The 24,558-nt window shown below is 37.6% G+C and overlaps 1 protein-coding gene across 2 annotated transcripts in view; it reads right to left on the bottom strand.

The window, feature by feature from the left end:
* LOC144374913 (tRNA (32-2'-O)-methyltransferase regulator THADA-like) overlaps positions 1–24,558 on the bottom strand; it is a 74,442-nt gene that overhangs the window by 16,443 nt on the left and 33,441 nt on the right. For both annotated transcript variants that reach the window (XM_078037651.1, XM_078037650.1), the window contains exons 5-6: positions 2,681–2,770; positions 1,695–1,826 (exon numbers count right to left, since the gene is read on the bottom strand). In XM_078037651.1, coding sequence (XP_077893777.1) covers positions 1,695–1,826; positions 2,681–2,770 — 222 coding nt within the window. The remainder of the gene's footprint in view (positions 1–1,694; positions 1,827–2,680; positions 2,771–24,558) is intronic.

Here is a 24,558-nt window from a genome sequence, read left to right as displayed (position 1 = left end):
TGATTAAAAACTTCTTACTTTGTGTCTTTTTAGTTTTTGTTTTTTAAAAAACACACTAAGTACAGTAGCTCCAAAGTAGTATTTAAATTTTCTATATTAATACAATTTTGTTGTATATAATATTTGCTTTTAAGATAATAAGTAGTATGTGCATTCTGATTATATGTAAACAAATAAGTTTAGAAAGATATTTTTAATGCAGTAATTTGTGGCTTCCAGGATCCAACACATCATAGTCTGATAGGAAAAAGAAAAAAAAAGAAAAAAAAAAACTCCTGCAAACAATGTTTTCAACACAGACTGATGACCAAGTTCCATGGCATATTTTTTTTAAGAGAGAATGAGAGAGGGGGAGAGAGAGAGAGAGAGAATTTTTAATATTTATTTTTTAGTTCTCAGAGGACACAACATCTTTGTTGGTATGTGGTGCTGAGGATCGAACCCGGGCCGCACGCATGCCAGGCAAGCACGCTACCGCTTGAGCCACATCTCCAGCCCTCCATGGCATATTTTTGTTTGTAATGTACACTGGGATTCTCTGCGTTTCCCCCTTACATTAACTTTCTAAAACTATATCTTGGGTTTTTTCCCCCAGATAGTCATAAAAGGGAACCTGAAAGTAAAACTGACCACCCAAATTCCTAAAATGAATCACCAAATGCTGAATGAAGGAGACTGGTAACTTTGTGTATCAGGAAACAAAACCAGCTTGAGTGAGTCATCTCTGTGATCAAAGATAACAGAGCCACAGCCAGGACTTGTTGCAAGCAAATGGCCACAGCAATCACACGTCAGAATCTCATGTTTAATGGTTTCTCACAATAAACTGCATAAGTCGGCTCTGTGAAACCAGAAGTAGAACCCAGAGCACCACATAAATAATAAACACACTCTCTTGAGTTTGGTATTCTTATCCTTCTGCTCCAAGTCCATTTCAATTTTCAGTGGATACAATAAAATGAAGTTGCCGTTTTGTCAAGAAGTAAGCAGAAAGGTAAAAGTTAACCAGTACTATAGGCTTCCAGAGTGTTTCTCAAGAAAATGTGAATACTTTTTGAAGGCCTGCTTATTGTGGTGTTTAATCCAAAATGAAAACTGGGGCCATGGGCTCCCGAAGCAGGAAAGCCTGTTTCTGAATTCCATGCATATTCTATGTTCATGTTTCATTTTTTAGGCACTCCAAGCTTGAAGGAGATGAGTGGGAACTTGTACTACATGGCATTGCCATCAACAAGCCACCCCTGCATGCCCTAGCACATTCCTCCAAGTGAAGAACCAGGTGTCCTGATGTCCTCTTGAACTGCTCAACAGGGGCTATATGCCAGGAGCAAGTCTGCACCATGCTGGGTGAGCTCAACACAGGGATAATGCAAATACCCAGGCTATGTTTTTCAAAAGAGTACCTTGTATCAGTACCACACACCCATTAGCAGGCAGGTCTCCAAGGAAAACACTATTTACACAGTGGGTGCACCCAGGAGAGAAGAACCTTCCACTAAAACACTGGAGGGTAGTCTGGGACAGGGGCAATAAGCCTCCTGCTCCTGTCTATACAAGATCCCTTCCAAGGAAAAACATAAACTAATTAATTAACATCTCTTATTATATAATAATTTCTGAAATAAAAACAAACTAAAATATCCTCACAAAATTCCCATGACCACCCCCAGTATTTTCACTTAGGATGATACTACCTCATAATGAAGGGAACAAAAGGTACCATGCTGAGAGCAGAAGAGGTGCCATCCATCAGGGAGGGGTACAGTCTCTCCAGCACCAAAAGTAACAGGAACATGCTTGGGTGATGGTCCAATTGCCCCAGATCACTGAAAAAAAAAGTGGATGTACACAAAAGATCTGAACTTTAATAATTGAGGCACTATCTTCAAACCCTTTCTCATTAAGTAATTAATTAATTCTGTATATGAAGTGAGACTCTTTTGAGTTTTCCTTTTTTTTCACTTTTTTCTCCATTCATTTCATATCTTCCTAGTATTCATCAAAAGGGAAAAAACTCTAGGAAAAATCAGGGATTGGGCTCTTGCACATGATTTTCTTCTCTAAGTCAGTCATTTGCTTAAGCAGAGTCTACTACTCTTGAGTATGAAATGTGAAACTTTTGGTGTCCAAATGTATTTAAGGCATGAACATACTAGGGCCAAAGTCTGTCTGCACAAACTACTAATATGAGGAAATGTATCATAAACAGAAGAAAAACTCATTGATATAATTTTATTTTCCTATTACAGACTATTCACATATATTCACACAATATGCAAATACCCCTGGCAGAATATAATGGCACATGTTCTAATGTCCATACTAAAAATCCCACTACCAGTGATAGGGTGTGGTTGAAAGGGCAACGATGAACTTCTCTAACTGCCCTGATGAGACTGGAAGCCCTCTTCTTTGGGGGATTCTGGGGGGTGGTACTAGGGGTTGAACTCAGGGGCACTGGACCACTGAACCACATCCCCAGCCCTGTTTTGTATTTTATTTAAAGGCAGGGTCTCACTGAGTTACTTAGCACCTCACTTTTGCTGAGGGTGGCTTTGAACTCGAAATCCTCCTGCCTCAGCCTCCTGAGCTGCCGGGATTATAGGCCTGTACCACCGCACCTGGCAGAAAATAACTCTTAACAGAAGAAATCATCATGGGCTTCTGAAAAACTTTTTACCTGTCCACTGTACTGGCTACAGCTTCCAGCTGTTTTAGAAGGAAGGGATAGAGTTCTGGGAAACAAGAGAAAAAGTCTCTGCCTGTCATTCTGTGGAGAAAGAAAAAAGATCAATTACTATCATGTGTTTCCCCTGATCCATTCCCCTCACATATACTTTAAAGAATGGTGACAAAGGTAATTTGTTTGGATACTTAATGCAAGTTAAAAACAAAACCTATAGCAACTTAAATTTAACAGAAATGATACATATAATTTTGACTTTGGACATGTTTGGATTTGTGGACTTTTAACTCCAAATTTAAGATTTTATTTATTTATTTATTTATTTATTTATTTATTTATTTATTTATTTATTTATTTTGAGAGAGACGGAGAGAGAATTTTTTAATATTTATTTTTCAGTTATCGGCAGACACAACATCTTTGTTTGTATGTGGTGTTGAGGATCGAACCTGGGCCGCAAACATGCCAGGTGAGCGCACTACCACTTGAGCCACATCCCCAGCCCAGATTACATATATTTATGAAAATTTGATACTAAGTCTGTCAGGAAGAAATACTTAACATGTGAAAATGCCAAGTCTGAGCAATTGATTTGGACTATGTGTACAGTCAAAAATCTGATTGATGCTGGCTCAGCTTTGGTGATAAGGGTAGGTTCTAGAACAAGGTTTCCCAACCTTGGTACTAATCATTTTGGACCAAATAACCCTATGTTTTGGTGGGCAGTTCGGAGCAACATCCTGTGCACTGCAGGCTATTTATGTCCTGTGCCCTGCAGCCTCTGTGGCCTCTACCAAATAGATGCCAATAGCATGACACTCCTCCTTCCAATCATGACAATCAAAATATTTCCAGACATTGCCAAATGTAGTCAGTGAAATAAAATGGTCCCTGACTGAATGGCAATTATCAAGAATATAAGTAACAATAAATGTTGGTGAAGATATAGAGAAAAAGGTACACTCATACATTGCTGGTGGCACTGCAAATTGGTGCAACCACTATTGGAAACAGTATGAAGATTCCTCAGAAAACTTACAGTGGAACCACCATTTGACCCAGTCATCCCACTCTTCAGCATATATCCAAAAGACTTAAAATCAGCATACCATAGTGACACAGCCATATCAATGTTTACAAAAACTCAATTCATAATAGCTAAGCTATGGAACCAACCTAGGTATCCTTCAACAGATGAATGGATAAAAAAAATGTGTTACATATACACAATGGAATATTAGTCATAAAGAAGAATGAAATTATGGCATTTGCTGGTATATGGATAGAAATGGATATTATCATGCTAAATGAAATAAGCCAATTCACCCAAACCAAATGTCAAATGTTCTCTCTGATATATAGATGCTGACTAACATTATTCAAGATTTTTGTCCATTTTAAAAACAGGTTGCTTCTTTCCTTTCTTATATAGTCATAATTATGCACTGCATATACTTTCTCCTAGTTTGTAGTTTGCTAACTTATTTTCTTCCTTAAATCTTTTGATAAGCAGAGGTTTTTAGATATTTGGTAAAGTCTAATACTTTACCTTCTTTTCCTCCCTTTATGTCTCATGCTTTTCATGGCCTAAGAAATCTCTGCCTACTTCAAAGTAAAACATTTCTTGTTTTCTTCTAGAACCTTTATGGATTTAGCTTTTATGTTGAGGTCTATGATCCATCTAAAATTAACTTTTGTGTATAGGGTGACAGAGAAGTCAGGTTCTTCCCCCCCCCCCTGCACTAGTATATCATGTTTTTAAGGAGATGTTCCTCAAACAGGAGAGGTGTGCTGTGCTCATGGCTTAAAAGATTTAATATTATAAAGATGAAATTCTCCCCAAGTTGGTTATAAAGACAATGCAATTCCAATATAAACAGTAATGGGTGTGTGTGTGTGTGTGTGTGTGTGTGTGTGAGAGAGAGAGAGAGAGAGAGAGAGAGAGAGAGAGAGAGAAAGAGAGAGAGAAAGTGATCTAACAAAAGCAGATTCCAAAATTAATATAGACACACCAAGGGATAAGAATTAAGAAAAGCAAAGATAATTTTAAAAAACAAGGTTGGAAGACTCACCAATCAGATAGCCAGAAATATTAGAAAAGTTTAGTAATTAGGACAGTGTGGGGACAATTATTAAGCCAATAAAAAAGGATCAAGAGACAAGGACAGACACATACATGGAAACTTGATTAATAGAAAAGCTGATACTGCAGATTATAGAAAAGGATGGTATGGTAATAGATTATCTAACAAAATTAAAATTGGATCCTGCCCTCTTACTATATATAAAATTAAATTCCATTGAATTGAAGACTCAAAAACAGCCATAAAGTAAAATAACAAATAATAAATAAAGTTTTTCCCTATTTTGGAAATTTATGGCTCTGTCCTGATTATTCCTGGCCTGCTTCTTTTTTTCCAGTAAGGATATCCTGAGACAGCCTAGTTGGTACATCCTCTGCATACTCTAGCCAAAGGGTGTACAGAAGACTCAAACTTCATTCTGTTCAACCACATCTGAATTCTCCCGAGGCTGAGTTTTGTATCATAAGATAATAACCACTTTTTTGAGTACGCTGCTGATTCATTCCTTGATCCTTTGGTAGCCCTAGTGGGATAAAGTGGAGTTTTATAAAAGTTTCTTGCCCCTCTTGTACATGACCATTCCAGACAAAAAGCCTTGCTGCAGTAGAGAATGATGGGGGAAAGGTGACGCTACGAAGTGGGGCAGTTGATTCTCTGGAGGTAGAGGGAGAACAACTTGGACACCTGGGAGGGGAACATCCCTGAACCTAGAAGATACAACAGAAGGAAGAATGCCAATGTTCTGTGTCATTTGAAACTGCTTCAGGAGGAAAAAAAATCAGTTTCCAAAAAGAGGAAAAGCAGAAAACAGACATCGTGGAAGAAAAATTTTAAACAGATGCAGCAAAAAGAAGCATCCTCTATAAAGTCAACTGTGTCACACCATATAAATTCCTTGCTGGATTTAGATTAGCAGGTACGGACACAGACTGTAATGAGAAGAAAGTGTAGGGTTCTCATACATATAACTCAGAGCACAAAACAGAAACTCTGTAGCTGGCACTTATACCTATATTATGCAATCAGGAATAATAAATATCTCTTTTAATTTTTTTTAGTTGTAATTGAACATAATACCTTTATATTATTTTATTTATTTATTTTTATGTGGTGCTAAGGATCAAACCCGAGCCTCACACATGCTAGGCAAGAGTCTTAAAGCTCAGCCACAACCCTAGACCATAAATATCTTTAATAATTAAAAAAAATAAGAAAGAAACTGCCCCTACAGTCTTCCTCACCTAGGAAAATGCTCTGCTATGTCTCTCCCAAACTGTTGTGACCACTTTAAATTCACCTGCTGGGTCTGTCATCCTCCATCTGCTCACAATTTGACTTCCTTTCCCCTTAACCTTACTGAAAAATCTATCAAAAACTACATAATGGCCCTGCCTCCAATGGCTGACCCTTCTATGCAAAACACCTGTCAAAAACTCCAGATGTCTTCCCCTTTTCTGAGGCCACCACTCAAGCACTGTCTGAGGGAGGTGAATGCCTCTCAGCTGGTGGTATAACAAAACAACTTAGACATACCACCTACAAGCAGTATCTCCAAATCCAAAGACTAGAATTAATTACTTGGACTCACTGATAAACTCTAAAGTTTTTTGTTATTTAGAGCTTGTTGTTAGGTAATGTTGGAAGGATCCTGGAGAGCTCCAAAAAGTCCAAATGCTATCTTTTTACAGGGGCATCATGCGTGTCCTGGGATTGTATTTCTTTTTCGAAAGCAGGCATTAACTTGCCTCACTCCTCAAAATATGCACTTAGGCGCAGTTGTAAAAGACTTTCAAATGTTTAAGGGAATGCCACCAGTTGATCATGTGCCCTCCAATGATTGTGAAGATGACTTCAAAACAAGGCCATGCTGGTTATTCACAGAAGCTTCCTAAAGATGTAAGTCACTCAATTTTTACACATACTACTATGAGAGTCCTCCAATTAAAAAAACATGTTTTTTTAAAAAATTAAAAAACAACATATTTGTCATCTGACTTCAACTGAAGTCTTCATTGTACCTCAACTGAGGTCACTCAGGTTTGCTTCAAATCATGAACAGGGTTCTTATGGATGAAAAACTGTCCTTGACTTCCAATTTACATGTTAAGACAAACCCTGTGCAATCACTAATACATTTTAAGCTATCTGGATTAATGCCTTGGGCTAAGTGGAAAGGTCAATACAGAAAATTCAAGAGAAAACCAAAGACTCTATTGGCTTATTAAATTTGTGCAACTGATTGGATCTGAGATGCCGGTGGGCATGGTTGATGTTATACTGAAAGTTATACTTATTCGGCTGCTTGGATCCCTGTTGACAGTAACCTAAACTAAATGTTGTATGAGATAAAATAAATGGGCTTAGTCCCAATTTGTCAGTCAAATTAATCAAAAGAGCTGACAGCATGACGTACTCAAGGGAAAATTCTGCAAAAATCAAGATAGTATAGAAATGAGGGATGGATAAAATTGAGAGAAAATTCTCCTTACTACACATCTTGAAAAGTAAGGCAATGGCTACTTATGTTTTGGACTCTATTCAAGGATGTTTATGTAATGAATAGCCTTAGGAGACAGAATATCTCCATCTGGAGCAAAGGGCAGACATGTATACTACCCATTATAAAAGATTTTGGTTCCTTAACTCTGAGATCCACTCCTGTGATGCAACCTACTGAGCATACAGGTACTTTCTGTCTCTCTTCATACTTCCTGTGGTTACTGGAGTTGAGGACACTAACATAAAATTGCTGACCATATGGTTACTAGAGGCTGCTAAGACAGCAACTTAATATTATGAAAGTTAAAATGAAGAAAATTAGTAATAAAAGCATTTTCCTACATTCCCTAAAAAACCTGCATTATATACGAACAAGTAATTGATGAAAAATAGTTCCTTTATAAAAGAATTCTGCCAGGTGCAGTGGCCCATTCCTATATTCCCAGCAACTGAGGCAGGATTTCAATTCCAAAGCCAGCCTGGACAACTTAGTGAGATTCTCAAAAGAAAAAATGAAAAAGGTCTACAGAAGTAGGTCAGGTAGAGCACCCAGTACTGGGAGGGTATGGGTAGAGGGGCATCCAGCTAATACATGTTGAAAGAAAATACAATTATACAATCATCATTTTACAACAGCTGATAAAAAAAAACTAATGAGTCTAGGCAGAGATTACTGATGGACACTAAAACTATTAAGTGAAAGGAATTTTGTAAAAAGATCAAGATGACACAATCTGCAATAAATCCACTGATCAACCTCAGCATTACTAAAAATGACATATGCATCTAAAGGGTTCATGAATTAGGAAGCATACATACTATCTATAAAATATTTTGGGTACAGTGGTGCACATCTGTAATCTAGCTGCTCCTGAGGCTGAGAAAGTAAGATCTACACGTTCAAGGCCATCCTCAGCAATTTATTAAGACCCTGTCTCAAAATAAAAATTTTTAAAAGGCTGAGGATATAGTTTAGTGGTAGAATGCCTCTGGGTTCAAACCCCAGTACAGTGAAGAAAAGAAAAAAAAATTTAAAGACTAAAAGCGATGTGTGGAAGTTGTTTCGGTTCCTCCTCATCCCAATAAATCAACTGTAAAAAGATATTTATAGAACAAAAGGGAAATTTTGAATATTAAGGAATTATTAACTTCGTTAGGCATGATCATAGGACGGTGGTATTTCTTCTTAAACTTCTTTATCACTCATTAATACATAATGAGTAAATTTACAGGAAAAAAAATGACATGGATCTGCAATCTCCTTTATGAGAAGGTAAACAACGGGGGAAATAAGATTGGCAAAATGTTGCTAACTGCTGAAGCCAAGTGATGAGTATGTAAGGGTCAATTATACAACTCTCTTCATTTTTACATATGTTGAAAATTCTCATAATAAAACTGTTTTTAATTAAAAATAAAAGTCAGGTCACAATTAAGGAGATAATTTATAATAAATGTATCTAAGAGTTACATAATCAATACCCAAAATATATAAAGAACTTTAATGAATCAATAAGCAAAAGATGAACTCAATGTAAAGATGGACATACCTATCAAAATCACAACTCACAGAAGGATCTCTAAATGCACTTGCCCAATAGAAACTCTTCATATACAACTAAAAAGGTCAGTGGACATGTCCTCTTGAGGACTCAATTATTAATGTCTAAGGGAATAAGCCATTTCTTAGTTGCCTGGTATCTCTTGATTGAGAGAGAGAAAAATAAGCAATTGTACATGTGCAGATCATATGATTCTCGCACTTTGATTAAGAAAGTGTCCTGATAGGTAACTAGCTCTGTTGACCACAATACTGCCATGAAAAAGGGCTGCAGAACTACTATTGAAGATTGAAGTCATTAAAACAACTAAAACAACTAACTCAACTAAAACAGTTGAATTAAAGCTAACTGTCCCAAATAGTAAATTACTTCATTCAAATACCTTATCAAATATTTACCAACTAGTTTATCTTGGAAGATATATATATATAAAGAAGGTATATTACTCAAAGGTAAACATTTGGTGGATATTTTAATTATTTTAGAAGCTAAGTAGGATTTTGACAACATTTTTTCAAAAGTACACAGTTGTATCTCAGTATTCATGGTGGGTAGGTTTATTTCAGGACCCCCACAGGTCCTGAAATGCCATTTTATATAGATGCCTTATATAAAATGGCATAGTATTTACATATAACCCATGTACATCTTTCTGTATTCTTTAATTCATTTCTAGATGATTAATAATACCTCATACAATATAAATGCTATGTAAATAGTTGTTACACTGTATTGTTTAGGGGCTAATAGGAAGAAAAACCTGAACATGTTCAGCACAGATGCATTTTTCCCCAAAATATTTTAATTTTATCCTTGGTTGAATACATGAATGCAGAACTTGTACATACAGAGAACCGACTATATACTGTTAAAATCATTGTCACCATGCTAGATGGCATAGGACTTTCAAGAATTAACTATGCACTTATCAGTGTTTAAGGAAAACCAAAATTATTTTCTAAAGTGAATTTTAACTTCACCTGAGAACTCTGAGAACATAGGAGGTGTTCTTCAAGACTACCATTCTTAGGTTCCTCCATCCTGTAAGAAAATGTTGACCCTATTTCTGGTTCGGCTCACTTGAAAGACCAGGATTCCATTTTACTACAAACAAAAGAGCTGAGCTCTGTGTGCTTGCCAGGGAGCATCATCTCAACTCTGTATCTGCCAAAAGCTCCTAAAGACTTGGCTAAATATTTACATACTGTGCCTGAAAGATATGTAATATTAACAGTTATGTGTATTATAAAAAGCCCCAAGAGGTAGAGGACACGGAGATATTGTTATCTTAGGGACTTAATTCAAACTTCACTCATCTATAACTTTCAAATCCAAAAGTCTACAGCACCTTGAATACAGAGCTTAGAATGATAATCTGCTAATAACAGATTCCAAGTAACAATGGCTATATTTGTTTTTATGGCCACACTGAATGCAAAGTCACTACTTACAATAGTGCTTCTTTGTAGACGTAGTTCAAAAGTTTGGGGGTATCTATGAGTCTGCCCTTTTTTTGTACAAGGAATTAAAACCTGGGAAGATTACCACCAAGGGACATTCTCATCCCCTTTTTATTTTTTATTTTGAGATAAGGTATCACTATGTTATTGAGGCTGTCTGCAAACTTGCAATCTTCCTGCCTTTTCCTCTCAGAGAAGCTGGAATTATAGGCAGTGTGACCATACCTGGATACAGGTCTGTAATACAGTCTTACTTTAAAAGGCTAAGATCATGGTACCATTTTAGGTCATATACGAATCTTTCTCCTCTGAATCCTGACTGTTGTTTTTCACTTGCTACTTAATTAAAATTATCATTAGATTGTAATTTTCTCACAAAGGTAGTAAATATTTTTTAAAAGTACCTACAAGCTTCCTATTGAGCACTGTACTAGATCCTGTGGGAGATAACTAACAATATAAGATAATTACTGCTCTTGGAGCTTAAAATCTGTTTAGAAAACAAGATATATATGTCAGGGTCAAATGAATGATGTTTATAATAAGAGTTCAGAGTTGGAAAACATATCATTGGGGGTAAAAAGGTTAGGGAAAGTTTTGTGGGAAAGAGGGAAAACAAGATGAGCCTTGAAATACTAGTAACACTGAATTAAAAACAAGATAAAACAAAGTGGGTAGGCCCAGCTGGATGTAAGACAAAAGGACTTTGTGACAAGAGAAGGTAGAAAAGGTAGACTGGCAAAAGTTTCTTAAAAATGTGAATGCCAAGCTAAGCAGCTTCACTTATGTTTTACTGGCTTTGAAAGTTTCCCTTGTAAAAAAAATTCTAGTTGACACAAGAGTTGTACAAATTTATGGGATACAATGCAATGATTCATTACATGTGTACACTATGTAATGATCAAATCAGGATGATTAGCATATCTACCCATCACTCCAAGCAAGTTATTTCTTTATGATGAAACATTCAAATCCTCTCTTCTAGCTATTTCGAAATATGTATACATTATTTTAATTATAGTCATCTTACTGTGCGATCACATACCAGGACTTATTTCTCCTATCTAAATGTAAATCTGTGCCTGGCCTGAAAAGTTTATGAGCAGGACACAGAGAAACAAAGAAGATGGACGAGGCAGGGAGAGAGCGTAGAAAACTGCTGACCCAACAGTCACTCACTAAATGTTTACCTTGCTACCTCAACTATGGCTGAATTTCTGAAGACTGGAACTCACAATTCTTCACGTCCCTCCTGATACACAACACAATATTACATAAATGCCACTGGGCCAGAAAATATTTTGGCAATAAATGAATAAATAAACTTAGAGAAGAAAAATTTTCTAATATGGTTGATCTCAAACCTATCCTTCAATGCCCTTTTATTTCTCTCAGTGACTGTTACCTACCCAGTAGCCATCTGACTCCCCAAGTCAGAAACAAAACACCCCATGCACAATCAACCAGCAAATCTTGCTGCTTCTACCTCCAGAAGGTCTGTTGAGTCAACCTCTCTCCATCCTTACTGCTACTGCCCCAGATGCTATAATACCCTTTTTGCTTCCCACCACCGGCTTCAATCTAACTCTGTTGTGATAAGAGGTCTTTCTCTAAAACACCAGGAAGGAAGCCAGAGAGTGATTTGGGGGTCATATTCACTCTTACAACAACTCACTCTTTGGAGAATGACCTCAATCCTTTTTGAGGGCAGTACCCCCAAATGATTTCACTCTAAGCTCTACCTCTTATAGGTCCTACCACCTGTAAACACTGCTGCAGTGAGGACCAAGCTCCCCACACATGAACCCCTAGAGGACATGCTCAAACCACATCCAAACCATAGCATCTGGGTTAGGTACCTGTCCTTGGTTTTGCACTGCATCCTGTGCTCTCCCCATCACAGAACTTGCAGCATGTCATACACTGAACTTCCTCTTTGTTTGTGTATTTATCCCACCAGATGATAAATTGGGCCCAGGCAGAGATTCTAACTAATGTTTTTTTCCACAGTCTCTCTGATACTAAGTATGATGTCCAGTTCACAACTGTATCCAATGCAAACTTACTGCATGAAGCAAACAAAAGGACAGAGTCCTTAAGACAGACCAAGAGAAAGAAATTAGGATGAAGATGGGAACAGAATAATTTCATGAAGCTCACAATTAGCCACATCTAATGGCATTCAGAATCATCATTCGGGTCAATAAATTGAGTATCCTGCCAGGGCTTGACATTTTCTTAAACACAAATAGACAAAGCTTGTCTCACCAGTTTATAAACAGTTCAATTTGATTTCATCCAAACAAGCAAACAGACTGATGTTACCACCACAAGATATAACAAGCCCTGGGGGTGAATACTCCAGTGACAGCCATTTCAAACCTGTTTATTTATATGGTCAAAACTAGTTCAGCAGCTTCATGAAAACAATAGAAGTGATAACCAAAAGGGAAAAGCTAAAACCTCTGTAAGTTCAAGCTCCCAGGAAGAGAAAAGACAACCAAAAATTGTAAATGGGATAAACAGGCAGACATAGGTGAAAACACACAAGCCAGGACACAGGGTGAGAATAAGGCAGCTTTAAGTTGAGGATGCCAGACTGTGAAAGAGGTGCACAAACCCCTAGCCCCCCAGGGAGGATACACAGGCACAACGGGAGGGAGGACTGCTGGGCCCAGGGAATCCCACCCAAGAGTATGACTATACGTATGAGGACAGATCAGACACTCCACACCACATACGCTTCACTGCCATATTTTCATCTGGTTATTCAGAGAAACTACAGTCACAGGAATAACTTTAAAAAGCTTTCATAAAATAATTTCTGTCCATAAAGGAAATCTACGTTAGTGAAAGGATCTATTTCAGGAAGAGGGCTGCTCAGAGACAATTTTTATTACCTGAGACACTGCTGATCTGCACACAAGACAGTCTTTATTCACTATATAATTTCTCCTCTCACCTTGCTATATTTGTTCCCATCTCCCCAGAATCCCTGATCCCTGTTCCTCTCTGGAGTTTGGGAAACTTCATAAGTTTTGGTCATCTGGCCCAGTCTCATATTTTGTGGGACTCTCCTATGTATATGCACATAATTAAAATAGCATTTGTCCTGCTAATCTGTCTTATGTAAATTTAATTCATAACCCAGTCAAAGAACCTAGATTGGCCATAAACAGAAAAAGTTAAAATGCCAGAAGTATATGCTTCATAACAAAAGCATTATTATGATGAAAACAATTATGCAATGAAAAAAACAAAGAATTTGCAAAATGTGTTAAGGAAAAAGAAGGTATATTCACCCCTAGTCCCTATATATATATATACATCCCACATCATTCTCAATCATCCCAGGAACCAAGATCAATGGAGCAACTCACAAAGATATAAAAGGAAAAAACTAGAGAAGGCAAACAAAACCCCGCAGGCTTGAGGAACTGCTGGGCAACAGCAGCAAAGGCATAGGTGATGCCCAGCTTTGAAAAGGACAGGACTTATTCACAGGCCATGGAGCAAACACTATAAATCTAGTCATTAGATGGAAACAATGGCTAAAGGCAAAAACCTAGAGCTTTTCAGTTGGTGTTTCAAATAGAAACCAAATAAACTATTAAAACGGAGCAACTCCCTAGATTTGGGCTAATAAAACCAACTCAGAGGACAGAAATCAGCAAAAGGGCCTGTCTCCTTGCCACACTGATTGCTGATAAAATAGCAAGCTCATCTTAAGAAAAACAACATCCTCCAAGTGGAAACAAACTTACAAAGGAAGACAAAGCACACACAAGCATTTCAAAGGATATGATCAAATGCAAAATAAAAAAATAGAAACAACTCATAAAAGAGAAATTTGGCTTTGGAACCTCTCCAGGAGGAACATCTCTGACTCTGTTCTTGGAATTCTATCCCTACCTCTGACTAGGCAACACCATCACATATTCCCCAGAGCAGCAATGAGTAAAAGAAGGAGTGAATAACAATTACATAAGAATTTTCTTTTAAATGAAATGAAATGAAACTGAAAAGAATGATTAGAAAGAAATCAGGAGTCTCACAGTCAGAATCTCATACTCAACAAAGCCCTTGGGCTAGAGACATAGCTCAGGAGTAAAGAGCATCACACACAAGGTCCTAGGTTTCAACCCTAGCAATAAAAAAGCAAAAGAAAAACCAAGCCCTTGTACCCAAGCAGTGGTTCTACCAGGAAGTCCCTTTATTCAGCTACAGGCAAACCATGTAGGAAGCCCAGGAAAGGATCTGCCCCAGGGTCTCTAAGTGCTGACGGATTAGCTGTCCTCCCAGTCTCTTCATTTCCCTTCTAATCCTCTGCAGACGACTGAGAAATTGCTGGACTTGGTGAATGCTTTTGTAACCCTTCCCTTTCAGAAGCTGCTCTCAAGATGGGGAATTTCCAAATGGCTAAACTGGCTATCACAATACCATATCCAGGGAGGGAGTGAAAGGTTTTAGTTCTGGAAGTGCTCTGCCATTTGCCAAGGAAGTCACTGGTCCAGAAGCAGTCCTAGAAACATATTTGCACTCACTTCACTGGTAGCTGTTAATTTTGATACAGGTTCTTGCTAAGTTGCTGAGGCTAGCCTCAAACTTTGTAATCCTCCAGCCTCAGCCTCCAAGTCACAGGGATTACAGGTAAACACCACTGCACCCAGAGAAAACATGCATCTCTTAAACGCCTCATGTGTGCAGGTTTCTATTTAGGCAGTTTCTATGGATTTGTTTTCACACCAGAAATTATTTCTTAGAAAATGCTTCTTGCTGAAGGGGTTGGGGTTATGGCTCAGTGGTAGAGCACTTGTCTCACATGTGCAAGGCCCTGGGTATTCGATGCTCACCACCACATAGAAAGAAAGAAAGAAAAGAGAGAAAGAGAGAGAAAAAGAGAGAAGGAGAGAAAGAGAGAGAAAGGAAGAAAGAAAGAGAGAAAGAGAGAAAGAGAGAGAGAAAGAGAGAAAGAGAGAAAGAAAGAAAGAAAGAAAGAAAGAAAGAAAGAAAGAAAGAAAGAAAGAAAGAAAGAAAGAAAGAAAGAAAGGTATTGTGTTCAACTACCAAAAAATATTTTAAAAAAAGAAAGAAAAAAAATGTTTCTTGCTGAAGTCCATTTTCTAAACAGTCTGTTGTATACTTTCTGGAGATGACTGGCAAATTCCTACCTTCCCTTGTGTAAACCTCCTTATTTATTTATTTATTATTTTTACTCATGCTGGGGATTGAACCCAGGGCCTTGGGCATTTGAGGCAAGCACTCTGCCAACTGAGCTATATCCCCAGCCCCACAATCCTCCTTTCTGTATGTTTGTTTCATCCCTGTTCCTCAACTTGGGATGCCTTGTGATCTGCTCTAATCAACAGAAAGCAGCAGAAGTGACACTGTGTTAGTTCTGGCTTAGGACTTAATAAGCATGGCAACTTCCGTGTTTATCCTCTTAAAGCCCGGTCAGTCCCCAGTCACTGATGCCCGCAATTCCAGTTGCAGCCACATAAGTGTGAAGTCATCTTGGTCTTTCCAACCTTGGTTGAGGTCTCAAATGAATGCAGCTTCTGAGTGATTCCATAGGACATCACACAGTGAAGAAACCACCACCACCCCCAGCTGAATCTAGTCAGCCAAGAAAAATATAGAAATCATAAATTGTTGCTATTTTAAGCCATTAAACTCAGGGATGGTTTGTTATGCAGCAATATGTAAGTGAAATAGTCATAAAACTGAAAGCATTGTGTTAAACTTCAGGGAAAAGTAATAATAAATAAAAGAAAAGCTGATAATAAGGAACACAACTCCAGAGGCCAGCAGTCAATGGTATGAAAATCAAGGTGTCAGCATGACACCTCTGGAGGCTCTACTGGAGAATCTTATCTTTACCTCTTCCAGCTTCTAGTATCTGCCAGCACTTTTTGGCTTATAGCTATGTTAATCAGATTTCATTTCCTGAACAAAAACCTAACCAGAACAACTTACAGGAGAAAACATTTATTTTTGGCTTATGGTTTCAAAGTTTTAGTCCACAGTCAACTCAATTGCTCTGAGCCCAAGGTGAGGAAGAGTATTATGGCAGAGAGGTGTAGCAGAAGGACACTGCTCAGCTGATGGCAGCCAGAAAGCAGGGAGAGAGCAGGAGCCAGGGACAGAATACATAATCCCTATGGGCACACCTCTAGTGACCCACCCTCTCCAACTTTACCTGCCTTTAGCTACCACCTAGTAACCCATTCAAATGATTAATCCATTGATTAGCTCACAACTCTCATAATCTGATCATTTTACCTCTGAACATTCCAGGATCACGAGCTTTTGGGGAACACCTCATATCCAAACCATAAGAAGTCGCATTGTTTCAATCTCTGCCTCTGCAATCATGCCATTTTTTCCTCTTCTCTCTCTGAAGACTCCCTCTACCTCATGTCTATAAGTGATTACATTAGGGCCCATCCAAATTATACAAAAGAGTCACCTGCTATGGCTTGGATATAGTTTTAAAATATTACCCTCCAAAGGTTCACGTGTTGGAGATTTGGTCCCAATGTGGCAAGGTGGGAGCTGAGAGACACTATTTAAGAGGTGGGGGCTCTAATGGAAGGTCCTAAAGATATTAATATTAAGTAGCTGCTCCCAGAATTCATAAAACCCTGAACTCTCCTGAGAGTTGTTTTAAGAGCAAGCCCAATCTCTAGACCCCTAATCACTCTCTGGCTTCCTGTTTGGTGATGTGATCTCTGGCTCCCACACATGTTCCCTACCATTTCATGCTGTCCACGATTAAGCCCTCATCAGAAGCGGAACCAACTGGGCCACCTGAACTTGGACTTTCAGCCTCCCAAATATTAGTCTGCCTTAGGTATTTCTTTGTAGTAACAAAAAAAAAATAGACTAATACATCACCCTATCTCAAGGCCCTTAAATTAGTTACATTAACAAACACCCCACTCCATCTATTCCATACAAGGTATCGTTTACAGGTTCCAGGAATTAAGACTTGGTTTCTTTAGGGGCCATTACTCTGCCTGTCACAACTGCTCAGACAAGAGTTAAGCACAAGAATGAACATACTAGTTTAGTCCAAGGCTGTTGTTTTCTAAAGCTTTAAAGCAATAGACTACTTTACTCAAATATAATCCCAATAGTTAAAAACAAAAATGAAATAATAAAAAAATAAAAATAAAAAATAAAACTCTTTAAAAAAATGAAGAGAGGATTCTGGGAAGATAGCTAAGTAAGAAACACCAGGAACTTGTTTCCTCAGACAACAAATGCACTGGCAGAATGTATCAAATGTAAGTATTTTGAAACTCTGGAGTCAACCTTAAGATTTGGAGAGTAGTAAATTTTGGCCAATTTCAGTTCACAGCATTGTAGCACCTGCCTATGCACCAGTCTCACGACAGGTAACTACAGATCTTCTTTGGGAGAGCCTGCACAAATTTATAGGACAAGAAGAACTCTGTCCAATAATTGAGGATCTACATACTGATTACTGACAGATACAACTCTGATTTTAGAGACACAAACCCATGGGCAGGCAGCCATTGTTGTAATCCTCCCCCAAGTTCCTCCTCCTCTGATTGAAGAAAAATCTAGGAGATTTAATGAGCCAGAGACCTTTTTCTTTCTTTTATTAACCTACCCATTCATTTTTTCTACCCATTCATTTTTTACTTCTTACCCTATTGAAAGTCAGACATTTTAAAAAAAGCAACTACATATACAAGGAAATTTAGAAAGTCCCCACACACATCTAATAAAAGGTGCAGGTTGAAAAAGAACTGAAAAGAACTTAAACTTATACTTCAGGCTAATCTCCAGCACAGCAACAATAAAAAAAAAATCAACACATTCTGGAGAAGAGACAGAATCTGATTTCTAGAGCTACATTATTAGATTTAAATGTCCAGATTTTAAAAAAAAGAAAAATCCCAAGAAACAGGAGAGTGTGGCCCATTCAAAGGAAAACAACATCATCACAACAGAAACTTTCCCTGAGAAAGACCATATAGATGGTGGGTTTGCTAGAAAAACCTTAAAACAACTGACTTAAAGATACTCAAAGAAGGGCTGGAACTGTAGCTCACAGGCAGACTACTTGCCTAGCATGTGTGAGGCACTGGCTTCGATCCTAAGCACCACATAAAAATAAATAAAGGCATTCTATCCATCTACAACTACAAAAAAAATTTAAAAAGATGCTCAAAGAATCAGTTTATCCTGCTAAGCGAATTAAGCCAATCCTCAAAAAATCAAAGGCTAAATCTACTCTCTGATAAGTGGATGCTGATCCATATGGGGGTATGTAAAAAATGGAGAAACTTTGGGTAAAGAGAAGGGAAGAGAGGGTGGGAAGGAAATATGGGGGTGGGAAAGATGGTAGAATGGGATGGACTTTATTATCCTAGGGACATGTGACAATACATCATGTATATATATGTATATATATGATGTGAATATATATATATATATATATATATATATATATAACATATATATGATGTGATAATATATCATGTACAATCAAAAAACTGAAAGTTGTGCTGCAATTGTGTACAATGCATTCTATACAATCAAAATGCATTCTGCTGTCATATATACCTAATGAAAGTAAATAAATTTAAAAAAAAATCTTAAAAGGACTGGGAATGTGGCTCAAAAAATAAAAAGATGCTCCAAGAATTAAAGGAAGACATGAGCAAAGACAAGAAAATGATACACTAACAAAATGGAAATATTAACTAAGTTATAGTAACCAAAATGAAAAATACATTACAGGGATTCAAAGACATATTTGAATAGGAGGAAGAAAGATCAATGAAACTGAAGTTATGACAATTGAAAGTATTAAGTCTGAGAAGCAAAAAGAAAAAAGATTCTTTATGTTGATCTTCAAAATTAAAAAAAAAAATACTGATGCACAAAATTTCAAAATCTGGGTATCTTACTCAATACTGTTCTAACAAACAAAACCATCCAAGTAAACAAATGGATGTCCCCAGTCTTCAACTTTTACTTCTCATCCAGCTACAGTGTATCATCCATGCAGCCGTCAAAATTATTATACTAAACAAAGCTAATCCTGTTATACCTGTGCTTTGAAATACTTTCTTTGCTCTCAGCTGACTAACAAGGTCCTCTGTTCACCTCGGGCTGTCCCTCCTTGCATTGTGCACACCTCATCCCCAGGCTTTTACACAGAAGCGGTCACCCCCACCTTCACTCTCTCCCAGGCAAACATTTCCTGGCCTTCCTCTCTGCCATTATCTACTTCTTTCTCTGGGTGTTTTCCTTGATGCCCCAGACCATTCCCACGTGCTCTAACATACATTCCCACATGCTCTCATGGCAACACTTAAATCCTTCCTTGAAGACCTTCATTCATACATTTGACAAATACTGAGCTTCTGCTCTGTCAGACCTGGCCCTTGGTGCTTGAGATACAACAGGGAATAAGACAAAGAACTCCTCCCCATGGAGCTGATGACATTCTAGTAAGAGGAAGCAGACTAGAAATTAACGTCAAAATAATAGCAAAGAAGTAGAATATTTGGTGATTGCTCATCATTATATCCCAGGAACCTAGGACAATGCCTCGCTCCTAGCCAGTGCTCAAAAAATACTTACTGAATGAATAAATACATCAGTGTGAAAAGATGCTATGTGAATGTGAAGTATTGTCTACTGCCTATGAAAACCTCTTCTCAGAGTCTGGTCTAAGCTTTCAGAGGCCTAAAGCATGTTGTGTTAGTCATACCAGGCCATTCACTACTTAGACTTGGTTTTACAGTTGGCAAAAGTCATAATTTTACCAGTAATTTTCAGATCAAATGAGTTAAGCACTGAAGTCTCGAAAGTCCCAACTTGGCATACTGTGCATCTTCCTCAAACTCAAAACACAAAATTAAAAGAAAGCCAGTTCCTTATATGGTTTGGACACCAGAATGCTGGCTTCGTGCTATATATAAAAGGTTAATACTGGAAAAGTCAATAACTACCATGAACAAGGACCCTGTCATATCACTGTCAAGGCCTAATCCTACCTCAGTTATCACCTGCTGAAGTAAATTAAAGTCAAGAAAGTAAACATTTAATGAATATTCACTTGCCTTTGGTCCAAGAAAGTCTTAGAAATAAGCTTTCCTTTAATTAAAAATAAAAATAACCCAGAAAGCTGAAATAAGATCTGAGGAACACTCAACACAGGTCAGCCAGTCAGCATAAGTAAGAGTTGGCAGTGCCCAGGTGAAACTGCTCCAGGATGTGACTGTAACACCATTCTGTTCATGCAAAAATTTGGAAAACAGATTTTCTGGGCAGAACTGGGGCCTAACATCTCCACTACCAAGTTCAAAGCCAAAAAATAAACCTGGTACAAAGGTACCCGTGGTTCTGAAAATAGCTCACTATCTTTACAGACAGCAAATACATCAACCCTTGGGACTGAGACACACACCAATCCATCAACCAACTGACAAGCCAGTATTATGTACTATGCTAAGTGCTCTGAAGCATAGTCACACATATAAGAAAGACATAATTCTAGGCCTTAAGGAACTTTAAATCAAGTTTAAAAAATAAGACAGAAATGAATGGAAAAACAAAAAAAATGCAAACCAGATTGAAAGGCTGGCATTCTAAGAGCCAGAGAAGTGGTAGATTGTTGCTCTGGAGGCCAAATCAATTGGGGAGAGCCCAAAGAGGGACTCTCAGCAAGGCTGGTTTCACAAGGAGTGGGACTCACCAGAATGTTTGCAGACTGAGAAAAGCAGAGAAGAGCCCTACACTGTTCTAGGTGCCCTTCAGTCTTGAAGGACAGATGGGAATCACCTCTCCCTGGGCCATGCGAGGCTGAAGGAGAAAGAGGAGAATGTGTGGAGAAGGAAGAGACTGACACACTGCTAAGGCAGAGATGTGTAAGGCAGCCGTGGTGGGGAAGGCTACAGCAAAAGGCTCTGGTGTAGAGCAGGCCAGACTGTGGAGACCTCAAACTCCAAACTAATGAATTATTTCCAATTACTGGTAAGACACTTGATGATGTGGCCCAGAAGTATCACAATGAACTGTGTTTGGGTCTTCCCTAAACAGTTTCATGTAAGTCTACACTGTCCACACAAAAGAAGTAGAGCAAATTTTTTTTAATATGTTAAAAGTTGAAAAAACAACATATTTTCATAGATATTTAAATAAAGTCATATCACTGTGACTAAGTTTTAGATCATGCAGTAAATCATACATATCTGAATAAGAGCTATAACTACTGAAAGATCCATTTTAAACAGCACTAAAAAATGACTTCTGAAAGGCAAATCTAATCCTCCTACACCTACTCCATCACTTCACCCTCCCCCACAAACCTGACTAGGGTCTTTATTTTCCTTTAAGCATTACAGGTTTCTTTATGTACCTGGAAGGAAGAGCTGTTAGTCATCAGTCTGGATGGTGTGGGTTAATAGGGTCTTTGTTCAGAAAATTTAATTATAGGTTTGAACCTTGGATGAATGCAAAAGGAAAACACTGGAGGGGACTCGCAGCTAATCTGCCAACTAAGTGGACCCATGCGACTTCAGGAGCGTCCCTGGGTGCATTGTAGAGGCAGTTTCTTCCCTGTTGTCTGTAGCATGTCCTGCCCTAGTTTACTCCTAATTTGCTTCTCTGGCCTGATCTCTGACTGTCCTACAACAACCATTTCTGACAAAGGGCTCTGCAACCAAAGGCCCAAAGATGCTAAACCATAATTTTGGCAGTTTTATACCCTTTAGAGTTTTATATACCCTTCTGCCTCAATGCAGGCAGCACAACTAAGACTGTGCTCCTGTGCACTGGCTCCAGGCAACCTCAGAGCTTTCCCACCTTTGACCCCAAAGGCTTTGCAGAGGAAACAAGAGTTTAAAACCTGGCTTTAACATACCTCTACATTCACCAAATACTTTGACTCTGGCAAGTGATTATCTGAGGAAAGCTGCTGAACCAAGGGTATTTGGGGCTGCATTTTATACTTTGTTATCCTAGAGATACCAGTATTTAAAAAATATGAACTGGAAACAAAATAAAATGCAATAACTGTTAAAAGACTAGAGTTTGAAAGTTTTCTGAGCAAGAAAGGAGAAAACTGATTAATAAAATACCTGCTTTTTACTTCCACAGGAAATCTAAAATTGACGCCAGTATTACAAAAGGATAAAAGTGCTGACCAAAAAATGTCAGTGAAATCAACACAAAATGCATAAAGAGAACCTCCCAAAGTAGTGGAGCTCTGAATGCCTGGAAATCTCGTTTCCTCCTAAAGCTCAGTTAAGTGATGATAAAATTCCTAGTTTAAAAAAAAAGTAAGGGAAACTGTTTTAATCAAACTAAAATAATCAAATTAACATGTCCAAACATTCAGATTCCTAAAGAAAAGTAATATGTGAATATAATGCATAGGAATTGTTAGGGCTACAATTAATTGAAAGGTGAATAGGTTATTCTGGAACCAAGAACTCTGGTTTCTCTTTATTTCCATCATTCTTTCATTCACTGACTAATATGTATGGCATTCTGAAGGATTAAAAAAAATTGAATCAAGCATTCAATACCCTCAAGTGCTGGGGAAGTCAAAAATCAAAATCTTAAAACAACTAATCCAAAGCTCTCCTGTTTTGAAACCTCCCTTAAACATTAAAAGGCATTTCCAGTTCAAAATGCAAAGGTAATGATTCCCACTGAGCAATGATTATTTGGATAGAGACATGTGGTAAACATTTCCTAGGGAAATGAAAAAAGGTCAAAGGTAAAAGACAACTGAGAAGAGCTGCAACATCTCGGCAAGTTACAAATTTAAGGGATAAGGGACACACACAACCTCCATCCATTAGAAGCTGAGATTTAAAAGAAAAGCTGAGGCTTCTCTGGGGTGAATATCATGACATCTATTCTCTTCTCATAATAGCAACTAAGTTGATTTAAGAAAATATTCTCTCTCTCTTTTCTAGAGCTGTTGGTTCATAATTACATGATTTTTCTTGAGCTTTGGTTTCCTTAAGATGTGTTTATTCTGCACATCTGCTCTCCCCATACCTGATTACACAAAGGTATCATAAAGAGCAAACCAACAGGTATAAAGAGACCAGCCCTCAAAACAGATCAAAGCAAACAGCCCATGGAGTCCTTTGGAAATCTTGGCTGGCAGCTCTTGTAAATAAAAGTGCTTCTAAAGCAGAAAGCATTAAACTAACGTATTTATATAGGGCGTGATTGACAGGTCAGTTATTAACTTCATAAAAACACAGGCAATGTTAACTAGCAAGAATGTTTGTTCTAGCTGTTCTATCTGAAGGAAAATGAAATCCAAAATAGAATGGCTTGTTCTCTGTTTCTTTTAAGTATTTATTTTAGAACCGTGCAGTATAAAAGAATTTTTTTTAAGTCAGTGAACTTAAGCGATTTTGCTTACTGTTCTGGAATTTAAGTATGTTGTTATAATTCTTTAGAAAACAAATGTTACATTTACTAAAGTCAAATTCCAATGGTGCACCATGATCTTTTCAAGCCCTCAACATTTTTTTACTCTTCTGAGTTACTAAAACTAAAGAAATTTACATTAATTCATCTTTCTTCCAGTAACTAACGTGTATCAAATCAGGGAATCAAAGTGCAGGCAGACTTCCTCCCAGTGCTCTGGATGCAAGCATGTGTTCCTTGAACTGCTTATGGCAACAGACCTAAAATCTGCCAAAAGGAGAAAAGAATGAAGGGTCTGTATTTTATTAATATTATTTTGAGGGCTTATTTTTATCTATACATTCTATCATGTGTGATCACTTATTGCAATATTACAAGGCAGATATTTTAAAAATTCTCTCAGAAAATAATGTCAGCTGCAGGTAAGTCAGGAAATCCTGTAGAAGAACTCAAGTCCATTTCTGCAAGCAATAACTTTTATCTTGAAACTTACTTAACATGGTTAGTGCCCACACCCATCCCAGTGGGTACTGACAAAAAAAAAAAAAAAGAAAATGTCAGCTAACTTAAAAAAATGTTTCTCCAATTTGAAAAGTGACTTCTCTAGTAGTTGTTTTGAGCAACTATATAGCAAGGAAGTATACAAAACTTCTATTTACCCAGTCTATGCTCTTATTCATTTATGATGTTTTTTTAAAGTAACAAGGAAAAGGTAGAAGGAAAAGTTAGAAGGAAAAACAAGGTTTTGCTTTTTAGAATCAATCAACAAATACTTTTAAGATTGGAGTTACATAAATTTGGCATTTCCTAGCCAAATAAATGCTTAT

This window comes from Ictidomys tridecemlineatus, unplaced genomic scaffold, assembly GCF_052094955.1.
Source record: "Ictidomys tridecemlineatus isolate mIctTri1 unplaced genomic scaffold, mIctTri1.hap1 Scaffold_95, whole genome shotgun sequence".
NCBI classification, from domain to species: domain Eukaryota; kingdom Metazoa; phylum Chordata; class Mammalia; order Rodentia; family Sciuridae; genus Ictidomys; species Ictidomys tridecemlineatus.
This window is presented reverse-complemented; position numbering and strand designations above follow the sequence as displayed.